This window comes from Neofelis nebulosa, chromosome 7 (genome assembly GCF_028018385.1).
Source record: "Neofelis nebulosa isolate mNeoNeb1 chromosome 7, mNeoNeb1.pri, whole genome shotgun sequence".
NCBI lineage: Eukaryota > Metazoa > Chordata > Mammalia > Carnivora > Felidae > Neofelis > Neofelis nebulosa.
Genome location: NC_080788.1, coordinates 18,075,469 through 18,087,663, shown reverse-complemented (window position 1 = coordinate 18,087,663; position 12,195 = coordinate 18,075,469). Strand labels below are relative to the sequence as shown.

Below are 12,195 nucleotides of genomic sequence, written 5' to 3'. Positions count from 1 at the left end.
AATAGTATTTTGTTATACAGGTAGACCACATTTGTTTATCTCTTCATCAGCTGATGGATGTTTGGGTTGTTTCCACTCTATGGAGGTAATGAACAATGCTTCTATGAACATTCATGTGCAAGTTTTTATATGGATATATGTTTTCAGTTCTCTTGGCTATAAGACTAGGAGTGGGATTTCTGGGTTCTACGGTACCCAATATTTAACTTTCCAAGGAACCACCAAGCTGTTTTCCAAAGCAGCCTCAGCCTCTTGCTATTCCCACTAGCAATGCATGAGGATTCTATTTTCTTCACATCCTCACCAACACTCGTTATTATGTCTTTTTTATTTCAACCATCTTGGTAACTGTGGAGTAATATCTCACCATGCTTTTGATTTGAATTTCTCTGATGACTCATGATATTCTGCATCTGTTTATAGGTATGTGGCTATTTGTACTTCTTCTTTGGAGAAATGTCTATTCAAATCCTTTGCCCATTTTTTATAGGGTTATTTGTCTTTTTATTGTTGACTTACAAGAGTCCTTCATACTGGATACTAGATATCAGATGCATGATGTGTAAATATTTTCTCCTGTTCTGTGTGTTGTCTTGTCACTTTCTTGATTGCATCCTCTGAAGCACAAAGATTTTTAGTTTCAGTGAAGTCCGATTTACCCTTTTTTTTCTTTTGGTCTCACGTCTAAGAAACCATTGCCTAGTCCAAGTTCATGAAGGCTTGTATCTGTTTCCTTTTAAGAGTTCTATAGTTTTAGTTTTTACATTTAGGTCTTTGATCCATTTTGAGTTAATTTTTTTTGGATATAAAATAGGACTCTGTCTTCATTCTTTTGCATGTGAATATCTAGTTGTCCTAGTACCATTTATTAAAAGGGTCATCTTGTCACCATTCAATTATCTTGGTACCCATGTCAAACTCAATTGATCATAAATGTAAAGGTTTATTTCTGGATTTTTTTTTCTATTCCATTGACCTCTATGTCTATCCTTATGATAGCACCACACTCCCAATTACTGTTGTTTTGTAGTAAGCTTGTGGATACCATGAATAATGCAACTATGCACATTCATCTACAAGTTTTATGGTAAGTTTTGAAATCCATAAGTATGACATCTCCAACTCTTACATTTTTCCAAGATTGTTTTGACTATTCTGGCTTCCTTACATTTGTATATGAATTTTAGGATAAGTTTATCAATTTCTGGGAAAAAAAACAGATGGTATTTTGATAGAGAGAGCACTGAATCTGTATTTCAAGTGGGAAGTGTTGACATCTTCACAATATTAAGGCTTTCAATACATGAACATAGGATATCTCTATTTACTTAGTTCTTTCCTAGTTTCTTTCAACCATATTTTGCAGTATAAGTTTTATAATTCTTTTGGGAGCTTTATTCCCAAGTATTTTGTTCATTTTGATGCTCTTAGAAACAGAAGTGTTTTCTAAATTTCCTTTCCCTACTGTTCATTGCTAACGTGTAGAAATACAAATAGGATGTTGACTTTGCATGGTGCGGCCGTGCTGATCTCATTTATTAGCTGTAATATATTTTTGTGGATTCATAATGCTTTTTTTGCCATGCAAAAGCTTTCTTAATGCTTTAACGTTTTCAACCTTTCCTTTCATTACATTTGGATTTTGAATCTAAATTAGAAGGAGTGCTCTGTATTGGAGTTATAGAGTACTTCACTCATTTTTATAATACTCGTAAAGTTTAATAGTTGACTTTTATTGTTGTTTATTCTTGAGGTTAATAAAGATTAGAGGGTGTTTAAATAAATACTTACCAATCATTATTAAAGAGATAGCTTTGTGAAGTTGAAACAGCACTGGATGTGAAGTCAGAAAATCTGAGTGGGAGTCCCAATTCTTCTGTTTGCCAGCTGTTTGATTATACAAGTCATTTAACCTCTCAAAAAAAGAAAGAAAAAACCCAATCCTACAAAAGATCCTATCCACTTCACAGATCTGCTCAAAGGTTCAAAATAGAAAGTGCTTTGTGAACCATTAGGCATGATGCCAGTGTAAGCTACTTTTATTTATTAATGGTAATTATCAAACATTTATCAAGGCTCCTCATTTCTTTAAGAGCTTTACCTAGACACAGAAAGGTACAGTGTGGCTGCAGCTCTTCAGGGGAGCCCTGGCCTAAAAGCCATTTATTATGTACACAAAGAAAAGGGGTTTTGTTATTTTCCCTCTAGTTTTTCACTGTTCATTCCTTTGGAGTGAGAGAAACGCCCAGAAAGAAAAGACTTTTTATTTTCTGTAGAGTGTCGACAAGTTCCAAAGTATTTTAGGAACTAACCCATTAGAGTGGAGAAAATTAGCAAGCCTCACAGAGCCACCACACTGGGAAGGCAGTGGTCCCGGGGACTGGCGAACTAGCCGTTCTAGGCACCCTGCCTCAGGGGTCTGTGAGAAACCATGCTGGCGTGATTGTTTCTGAAACTATTCATGGCAGATTTTGGCAATAGACCCTTGTTTTCTTACCCAAAAGAAAAATGGCAGGATTTCATTTCAGTGAGAATGTTTGTGGGTGTGTGTTTTCAAGGGGCATAAATTAACACCACTAGCTTCAGTTTTGTTTTCCATCTCTGACAGTTGAATTGCCTTTCTTTTCAAATTTCAGCACAGCTCTGCCACTCAGTCAGTAGCCCCCAAATTTGGGGGGAAGCTCGATTTACAAAGTATAATGAACTAATTTATCAGTCCCTCTCCCAAAAACTTTGAGGTCAGAAAATCTGGCTTCAGGTTCCTCTGGGCAAGTTATCAGCCTTGGCCAGGCTGACGTGATGGCTCGTAGGTGCTCACACAGGTCTCCGACCGGGTTCAGACAACACAGCAAATGGCAACGCTTCCGATCGGTTCTGGTTAACTGCTGTGTATTTGCTATAATGCACTATTTGCAATTTTCAAAATCTCTGAAAATACTAGCCTTTCATGTTTAAAATTAGAAAAGATGCAGAATGCGATTATGATTCTATGCATCATAAAAGTTTTCTAAGAGTGACATAAATCCAGGAGTTGTACTCTTTCTTTTTAAGTCACTATTTTTTATAAAAATGATAATGAAGGGGCACCTGGGTGGCTCAGTCGGTCGAGCGTGTATGACACTCTTGAATCGGCTCATGTCTTGATCCCAGGGTCGTGAGATTGAGCCCTGAGTTGGGCTCTGCACTGAGCATGGAGCCTGCTTAAGATTCTCTCTCTGCCCCTCTCCCCCACTTGTGCTCTCTCTCTCATAAATAAAATAAAATAAAATACTCTTTATATTCTAAAAAATCAAGCCATGTAGACAAATACGAAGAAACGAGTTACAAGTTATCCAGGCCTCCCATCCCAGAAGGAGCTGCTGTTGACATTTGTGGCATCTTCCCTCTGCATATGTACATGTGGGTATAGACAGAGAGACAGGAAGACAAGAAAGAAAAAAGAAACAAAAATTGATAAATTTGACAGCAAAAAAAAAACTTCTCTGTGACAAAATATCACAGTCAAAAAATAAATAGCAAAGAGAGGAGATATAGAAAGAATTCTTATAAAATGTAGATGAAAAAGTCAACTCAATAGAAATAAGGGCAAAAGACAGGAATGGTCAGCTTACAGAAGAGAAAATACAAATGGCCAATAACAATACAAAAATGATCTTCAGCATCCTTTGTTATTAAAGAAATGCACTTTCACTCAGGAGATGCCATTTTTCACCTACCTGTGAGCAAAATAAAAAAAGTTTGATGATACCCCATGATGGCAAAGGTACTGGAAAGCAGTCATCCTCATACACCACTAGAAGGAGTGGGGATTGGCACCACTTTGGGGGAAACCATTTGATATTCCCTCTCCAATTTTATAGGGTAATAGCGAGCCCTTAGAAATTAGAAATGCTCTTAACATCCATCAATAGGAGACCAGTTAGGAGGTTGTGGTGTATCCACGTGATGGAACACCATAGAACCACAGAAAGAATGAGATCAATGTGTATATTCTGACATTAAAGACGCCAAAAGTGCATTATTATTTTTGAAATGGCAGATGTGGATCAGAATGTTTCTTCAGTTGACAACCGGCTAGACCCTACAATGTGCCAGGCACAGTGGTTGGCCCTGGGACGGTGATGGAGGAGCAGCCTAGAGAGTGACAGAGACCTTAGCTGAATAGTCCCACAGATGAATGTAAAATGGCGACCGTGATGTGCACACAGGGAGCAGGACTGGGTGCTGTGAGAGCTCCCAACAGAGCAGCCCGAGGACTGATAGTGAGACACCCCGAAGATTGAGGAGAGAGCAGAGGAGCCATCATGGCAGAGCCCAGAAGGGTGATGGCAGATGAAGCTGGGCTGGGGGAGGGAAGCAGGGCAGCGTCAGGTTACAATTGCACGTGCGTGTCTATGCATGGGTGTGTTTAAGAACATGCCCCTATAGGGGCACCTGGGTGGTTCAGTAGGTTAAGACTCTTGATCTCAACTCAAGTCTTGGTCTCAGGGTTGTGAGTTCAAGCCCCACATGAGGTTCCACACTAGGCATGGAGCCTACTTAAAAAACAAAAACAAAAACATGGGCCTATATGTGTGTATGTTTGTATAAGCATATCAATATCTCTGGGATACACAGGGAACTTGATAGTGATAACTCCAAGGAGTCAGACGGGATCGGGAGAAGAGGGTGAGGCTTATAGACAGAAGGGAGAGAGGCATTTTAACTTACCACTTAGGATTTTTCAAAATTATATACCGATATTACTCTTACAATCTAAAAATCTAGTTACATTTTAAGAAAACACATACTTCCAACCAAGAGAGGATGAAAATCGAAGTTCCCAACATATCTATTTTGGTGCTGACCCTTACAGAGAGTAGGGCCTTTTCTCCCCAGCCCTTCGGAGGAGCTAAAATTGACGACTGGAGAGCTGCCACTGAGGACTCTCTCTGACTATTAAAAGAAACTAGCTTAGTCTGGGGCCCTCAGAACTCGGTTTTGGAATGCCCTCAGCACCCAGGACTTCCCTTTCATCTACGCCCCCCAGAGAGTCCCAGCAACATCTTTCTCTTAGCCAAGGCCCTCCAGCTGCCCCAGGCCCCTGTGGTGTGGGTGGCCTTGAGAGGCTTCCTTCCTGGCCAGAGACTGGAGAGGAAAGGAAGTGGCAACCCTGGGCTGCAATATGACCCTGTCTTGTACAAGGGCATCAGCCCAAAGCTGAAGATTGCATGGTCTGCTCTGGCAAGGCCAAGAGGGAGAGCTACGTAGCCGCACAGCTGGCCAGTTATAAGAGAAACATAGCAAACTCACACCTCACAGTGACAAGAGGACTTGAGCTTCTGTTGAATTAAAGCACTAATTTGAAGCAAAGCAGAAAAACACAGACCCTCGGTAGAAGGCACCTTAACATCTTGCTCCATCCATCAGCCACTGCCCGACTCCCCACTCTGGTGTCCCCGTACAGTTCGTTTTCAGAAGCTGCTTCGAGACCCACATATCAGTGGCTCACCCTCCACCTAGCCAGCCCATTCAACCTCTGGGCCGAATCTACTACTTAGCAACTATTTCTCTGACTCTTAAATAATACTTCATTATGCCGATTAGAAGATCCTCTTTCTGTAACTTCTACTTTCTTAAAAAACCAGATGTTAGACTAGAGCAGGATGCAATTTGGAATCACAGGCCTTAGTCTGAATCCCTGTCCTGCCATTGAGCCGTCTATACGACCTTCGGTTAGTTGCTTTATCTCCCGAGGGCTTCATTTCCCCATCTATAAATTGGGTGTTAACATCACCCTCACCAGTGATTCTGAGATTAAGCGAGCTGGTGTATGTAATCTGCATAGCACCACGTCTGGCCAGAGTAGGTGCTTACTCAAGGTTAGTTCCCACCCTCCCAGTGTCCCTCTCTAGTGCTAGCCCTCAAGTACAAAGATCCTGGCGGCTTCTGAGCCGCAGGTTTCCATTGTCTTCCCCATGAATGTTTTTGTCTCCAGGGTAAATAGACTCAGTTTAGGTCCACCAATGCACCTTTAGCTCTTTGTGGATTCTCCACTTTGCTGCAGGAGAAGAGATTTCCCTCTGAGTCAGTGATCCTCCTAGTTGTTTACCAAATGGGGGAAAAAAATCTATCCCTCTCTCCTGTGAAGAGCTTGGGGCCTGCAGTCAGAGCATTGCATGTCTTAAGTTGAGTATTCACATGATGGGGTCTGCCTGCATAAATAGAAACATCCTTCTTACTAGTCATCAAGTTTTCTGTTCAAGAACTATTACACATTTCACAAATCCAAGGGGACAGCCTCAGTCAGATAAGAGTCTGCCAGCTGTAGCTCTGGCTGTGTCTATTGACAGCTGGATTGGCGCTGTGGACTCAGTGGTTTCCCCCGGAAATGCTCAGGAGGGCCCAAGTGCAGCCTTCTGCTCTGGACCTTGGCAGGGCTTGAGGGTGGTTGATCTGATGACTGAGGTTTTTCAATTAATGACCTTGCTCAGTATGAGATATTAAAGGTTGCGTTTTTGTTTTTGTTTTTAACCCAGTACCACATGTTAACGGCTCAAGAGATTTAGGAATATTAAACACTCCCTCTCAGCTCCAAGATGACAACTGATAAATATATAACCGTAAGATACTGAAAACAACAAAGAACGGGAGGAGAAATCTGAGCCCTGGGAGATTAATAAATAATAAGGAGTGAATGCAGTCAAGCACAGATCCCCAGCGGGGCCCATTACTTGGGCTCCTGCATAAAGCCAGGAGAGGCAAGCATGGCTCCTATAATTCTGTTAACACTAACAACTAGTCCTTAAATGCTCTCAGATGCATATAACAGGGGTATTTATATTCTCTTAGCAAGCAGAGTGTTGTTCCAGAATTGTGAACAGTGGTTTAATTTGGAAAATTGGGTAATCTAATCACTAGCTTTTCAACTGCCTTTGTATCTACTCCCTAAGGCAGCCTCCTATACCGTGCGGATCTGTGGTTCTCGATCTGCATCACCCTGAGCCCTTATGTTCCATGGAAGGTCTTTTGGAGGAAGCTGGGTGGGCACAGCTGAGTGAGCTTCTAGACCCTCTCCATCTGCTTCAGTAAGACAGTATGCAAAACAATCTGGAACAAAAGGATTTTTTTGTTGTTTTTTGTGTTGTTTTTGTTTTTGTTTTTGTTTTGCTTCAAAAGAGAAACTTGAAACTCACTGGTCCCATGATGTTTACATCCTCTTATAAATTACTTTTCCACTCACTGGTATGTTTCTGAAATGTTACTTTGTTAATGTACTAGGTAGAGTTCAGTCATTGTATGAATAAACCACAATATATTCATTCTGCTTCTGATGGTTATTTAGATGATTCCCCCTTTTTCACCATTTCAAATAATGCTTCAGTGAAGTTGAGGGCATTTTTGGTATCAACAGTGATAGATGGTGAACTCCAAGTTGGTCAAGAAGGGAAGGGACAGCAGGAGGGGCCGACTGGATAGTGAGAATGGGGAGAGTGGATAGAGGGCTAGAAATTGCTTGGACATGATGAAGGCAGGACCAAATAAGCTATGATAAGGTCCCGAGTCTGATGAGGGACACAATGTGGCATGTAAAAAGCATTTAAAAATTAAGGTAAATTGAATAGGACTGAATTAAATTAAACTAAATTTAATTTTACTGAATCAATGAGATGCTAATCTTGCACATTTTTAACATCATGGTTCCCTTTTCCTTCCCTCACCCCAATGTTAAACCAGCATATGGTTTTTAGAAGTTTCATGAACATCAAATATAAATTAGACCAAGGATTGAGTTTCTGAAGTGAATAATGAATAATAAATGGTTGTTTATATTAGTATCTCACACAGAAAAATGTTGAGGTTACGAAGATTTTTGTGAAATTCGGATCCCCTTAAGCTCTCAGGATCCACTTTCTTGATATTGTGAGCATTTTTGCTCTCAGAAAATTTTGCTTCCTGTCTCCAAAGGCAAAAGGCAACATACAGAACTTTCAGAACATGTAATTATTCATATGAATTGAAAATAATTTTGATAGGGGTGTCTGGGTGGTTCAGTCCATTGAGCGTCTGGCTCTTGATTTCAGCTCAGGTCATGATCTCCTGGTTCGTGGAATCGAGCCCCTTGTTAGGCTCTGTGCTGACAGCATGGAGCCTGCTTAGGATTCTCTCTCAAGCTCTCTATCTGCCCCTCCCCCACTCGTGTTCTCTCTCTCTCTCTCTCTCTCTCTCAAAATAAATAAACATTAAAAACAGAAAAAGAAAAAGGGGTGCCAGGTGGCTCAGTTGGTTGAGCATCTGACTTTGACTCAGGTCTTGATCTCACAGTTGGTGAGTTTGAGCCCTGCATCAGGGTCTGCGCTGGCAGCTCGGAGCCTGTTTGGGATTCTCTCTCTTCCTCTCTCTCTTTCTGCCTCTCTCTCTCTCTCCGCCCCCCCCCCCAAATAAATAATTAAATAAGTAAAAAGAAAAGGAATCATTTTGATAGATGTATATCTTTTACATTGCCTTATATTATAATATTGAGTGGAAACAAAATATGAAATCTTTTTGAATTTGAATTTGAATAAATCTAAAGTACTGTGAGTTAGAAGTCTTTGTAACAATATGAGTTAAATCTTTTCTAGCATCACAGGGTGCTCTCCTCGATGGTGGATCCTAAAGATCGTTAAGCAGGAGAAAACACAAAGTAAACATGATTCAGTTTGCAATTGGGATGGGCAGCTTTTCCTCTCTCTTCCTCTCTTCAAATTCCTGAACATGTGATGCTTTGACTATCCCTGTGGCTCCAATGGCTCCAATTGTCTTTACTTTTTGGAGTGTGCATTATTGGAAAGCATTTCAAGCCAGATCCTCAGGCCAAATTGAGGATAATGACTAATTGGGGTGTTGCCAAAACTACCTGTTCCATTTATTTACATCCTGTAATAAGGAAAGTAGTTTTAAAACAAAGGATATTGTTCGCATTTACAAATGTGAAATTCTGATTGTTTTAACACAACAATAAAAGTTATTGCTAACAATCTTGGTTTGGAATAGCCCCTATCATAAAAAGTCTAGAGCTAATAACTCAGCTGATTTTAACATATGATAAATGAGATGAGAGTCTAGAATCCACCCTGATTACCAACTGACAAATGCATTCAGCTGGTCATCAGAGGACCAAGTCCCTATGGCTTTGCTGCCTCACCTCTTGGTCTGGACTAGGAAGTTCTGATGGTGTGGCTTTATCTCCTAGCCAGCTCCCACGGATTAGTCATAGCTCCTGGAGGCTGAATGAATCGGCGCCTCTGGGAGTGTGCAGGCATCAGTTAGTGATGTCTGCCAACAAGCACCAGGGCAGGGAGGAAAGGCAGCATTCTCACCCTGGGAGGGAGTCCGAGTATCAAAGTCAGAATCTTATCTCCATTTTCTCTCAGCCATGAGGTATCTTGGGCAAGATATCACCTGCTCCTCAACCTCAGCTCTCTCGTCTACAAAACGCGGGCAACAAAAATTGTTAAGAAAATTAAAATTGATACTACACCTGAGAAAGAAATCTTAATTGCTGTTAATATGTCTTGGCCTATCCCAGTCTGGTGTTTCTCCCTTTAACTCATGGTATTTTAGTATTTCTGTCACTCTTTTGGCAATTAATTGCAAACCACCTGCCACCTGGTGTTAGTGCACTGTAGGACATCAGGTTCAGTTCCTGTCCCTTTCTGTACTGCCCACCCTTTCTGGTCCTGGCCTCTCCTGTCATAGGTGATCAGTAAGGGTCTGTTTACTGAATGAATGTGAACCTGTTACTAATAGCATTTTTAAAAAGTTTAAATGTTGACAGATGAGTAGTAACTTTATTTTCTCTTTTATTCTTTATGTTATATCTTTTTTATTTGGAGAGATGTGTTTTGTATTTTATTTTGGGAGGACTGTTACTGTTTATATTCATGGGATCATAGGGTTTTTTTTTTCTCTCTCTCAAAGAATTTTCAATTGGGCTTTATTTTTAAGGAACTGAGCTCTTTTCTGTGTTCAGGCAGCCCCATGGGCCAGTTGAAGTAGGCGCAGGGAGGTGGGCTTGGTAGATCAGGCACCGGGGAGGCTACTGACATCTCGGCAAGGGCCCCCTTTGGGCTGAGCTGGGGCAGGGGGCTGGGCTCGCCCACTTCCTGTGCAGAGCACTGGCACTTTTTAACCCATCTCCTTCCTTCTTGAAACCCTCCTCCGCTCGCCAACCCCCCCACCCTCTCCACCCCCCGCCCATCCTCAGCTGACACTGCACTCACAGCAGCATAGACTTAAATGATTTACTTAGTGATCCGCCCTGGCCACAGCTTTGAGCCATCCGGACTCAGCCTTCAGGGCTTTCTCTGTCCACAACCCAATGCTTTTAAAATCTAGGTCTCCTGAGAATTGACTGTGCTTCCACACAAATCATATTGTCTAGCTTGCTAGAAAGTTCCTTGGCTTTCTGCTTATTGCTCCAAGAACAGTTAGTTCCCTATTGCTGCCGCCAAGCGTGTAAACAATCCTGTTTCTTCTTTCCCGGGTGACAGGCGCATCACATCGTGCTGAGCAGAAACCCCTCTCAAGAAGAGGCAGCAGTCTCTGCACATTGGGTTGCCCGCGCTGCCGTCGCTTCTGGGGGGATCGAACACCACGGTGAGCGCAAACCTTCTGTGGGCGGTGCACCTTGCCTGCTCCCTGCCCGTCCCGCACACGGGTCTGTGAACCAGCTGCCTTTAGGATGGGTGAACAGGTGGACGGACCTGTGACACAGGCCCCCCTGGAGAGCTTTGGCGGCTTTCTGTGGTGGTCCCGAGCTGTGCCCCTGCGTTACTTCCACCACAGTTCTCTGCTTTCTGTCCTGTTTAGCTTTTCTCTAACCTTTTACTTTCAAATACGGCGAATCTTCATCCAAGCAGAGCTGTGAAGAGCCCCCAGAGAATCCACGCTGGGCTTACAGGGAAATCTGCTCTACTTTCAGAGGTGATCGATTTTTAAAGATTGTTGTGGAGCTACTGTGGCAACAGATAGATCAGGCTTGTTGGAACCCCAGCCTACAGACTTTCACAGGACAGAGCTTTCAATCAGGATGAACTTTACGTGGTTTCAGGAGTCCAAGAGGAAGTTGCCATTTATGAGTCATATGGTTTTCCTTAGCCCCATGTGATAAGTAGAGCGGTGAGCTTGGGGAGTTCTTTAATCCGCGATTCCAGGCTCAGACCATACAGTATGCCTCTAGTGACGGGGAACATGCATTCTGGTGGCTTATTTTTGGTCAGAATATTCAGAAACAGAGTATAACTCATAAAGGAGACCTAGGGGTATATTGCAAAATGTCAGATAAAAAATAATGATGTACTATAGTAAAATAAGGTCCAACGTGCCAGCAAGCCTAAAATGGAGATCCGGAATAGTTGGGATTCAGGGGGCAGAGTTGGGCTAGAAGGCAGAGGCTTCTAGCTGGAGGGTAGGCGGAGATGAAGGGAATACCAAAATGAGCAGCCTGGTGTGTAGAGATTTCTGGGCCAGGCAGGGGCTCCAGTCAGGGAGGAACTGGTGAAGGGGATATCAGGGTTTATCCATCTGTCCATCCCACCTTACAGGCCCCTCATTCTGGCTTCCTGGAGCTTTGAGCACCTTCTTGGAGCTGGAGCAGCGTATCTATGGATAGAGAAGGCAGGCAAACTTTCTGATCCTCTCTTTTTGGAACACGCCATTATATAACAATCGGCTTCAAAACCTTCAAAGGGTCAACAGTTGTTTTTTTTTTTTAATTTTTTTTTTCAACGTTTTTTATTTATTTTTGGGACAGAGAGAGACAGAGCATGAACGGGGGAGGGGCAGAGAGAGAAGGAGACACAGAATCGGAAACAGGCTCCAGTCTCCGAGCCATCAGCCCAGAGCCCGACGCGGGGCTCGAACTCACGGACCGCGAGATCGTGACCTGGCTGAAGTCGGACGCTTAACCGACTGCGCCACCCAGGCGCCCCAAGGGTCAACAGTTTTTTGACCAGCTTTCTGGTGCTTAACATTATTTTTTTTTTTTTCAAATTTTTTATGTTGTTTTTTTTTTTTTTTTCCTTTGAGAGACAGAGGGAGAGCAAGCACAAGTATGGGAGGGACAGAGAGAGAGGGAAACATGGAATCATAGCAGGCTCCAGGCTCTGAGCTGTCAGCACAGAGTCCAACACGGGGCTCAAACTCACAACCGTGAGATCATGACCTGAGCCA

The 12,195-nt window shown here is 42.5% G+C and overlaps 1 protein-coding gene across 10 annotated transcripts in view; it reads left to right on the top strand.

The window, feature by feature from the left end:
* Positions 1 to 12,195, top strand: part of TTC23 (tetratricopeptide repeat domain 23) — a 106,266-nt gene that overhangs the window by 60,840 nt on the left and 33,231 nt on the right. For all 10 annotated transcript variants that reach the window (XR_009263906.1, XR_009263905.1, XR_009263907.1 and 7 more), the window contains exon 7: positions 10,515 to 10,620. Coding sequence is in view for 7 of the 10 variants with exons in the window: in XM_058736722.1 (XP_058592705.1) it covers positions 10,515 to 10,620 (106 nt within the window). In the remaining 3 variants the exon portion in view is untranslated. The remainder of the gene's footprint in view (positions 1 to 10,514; positions 10,621 to 12,195) is intronic.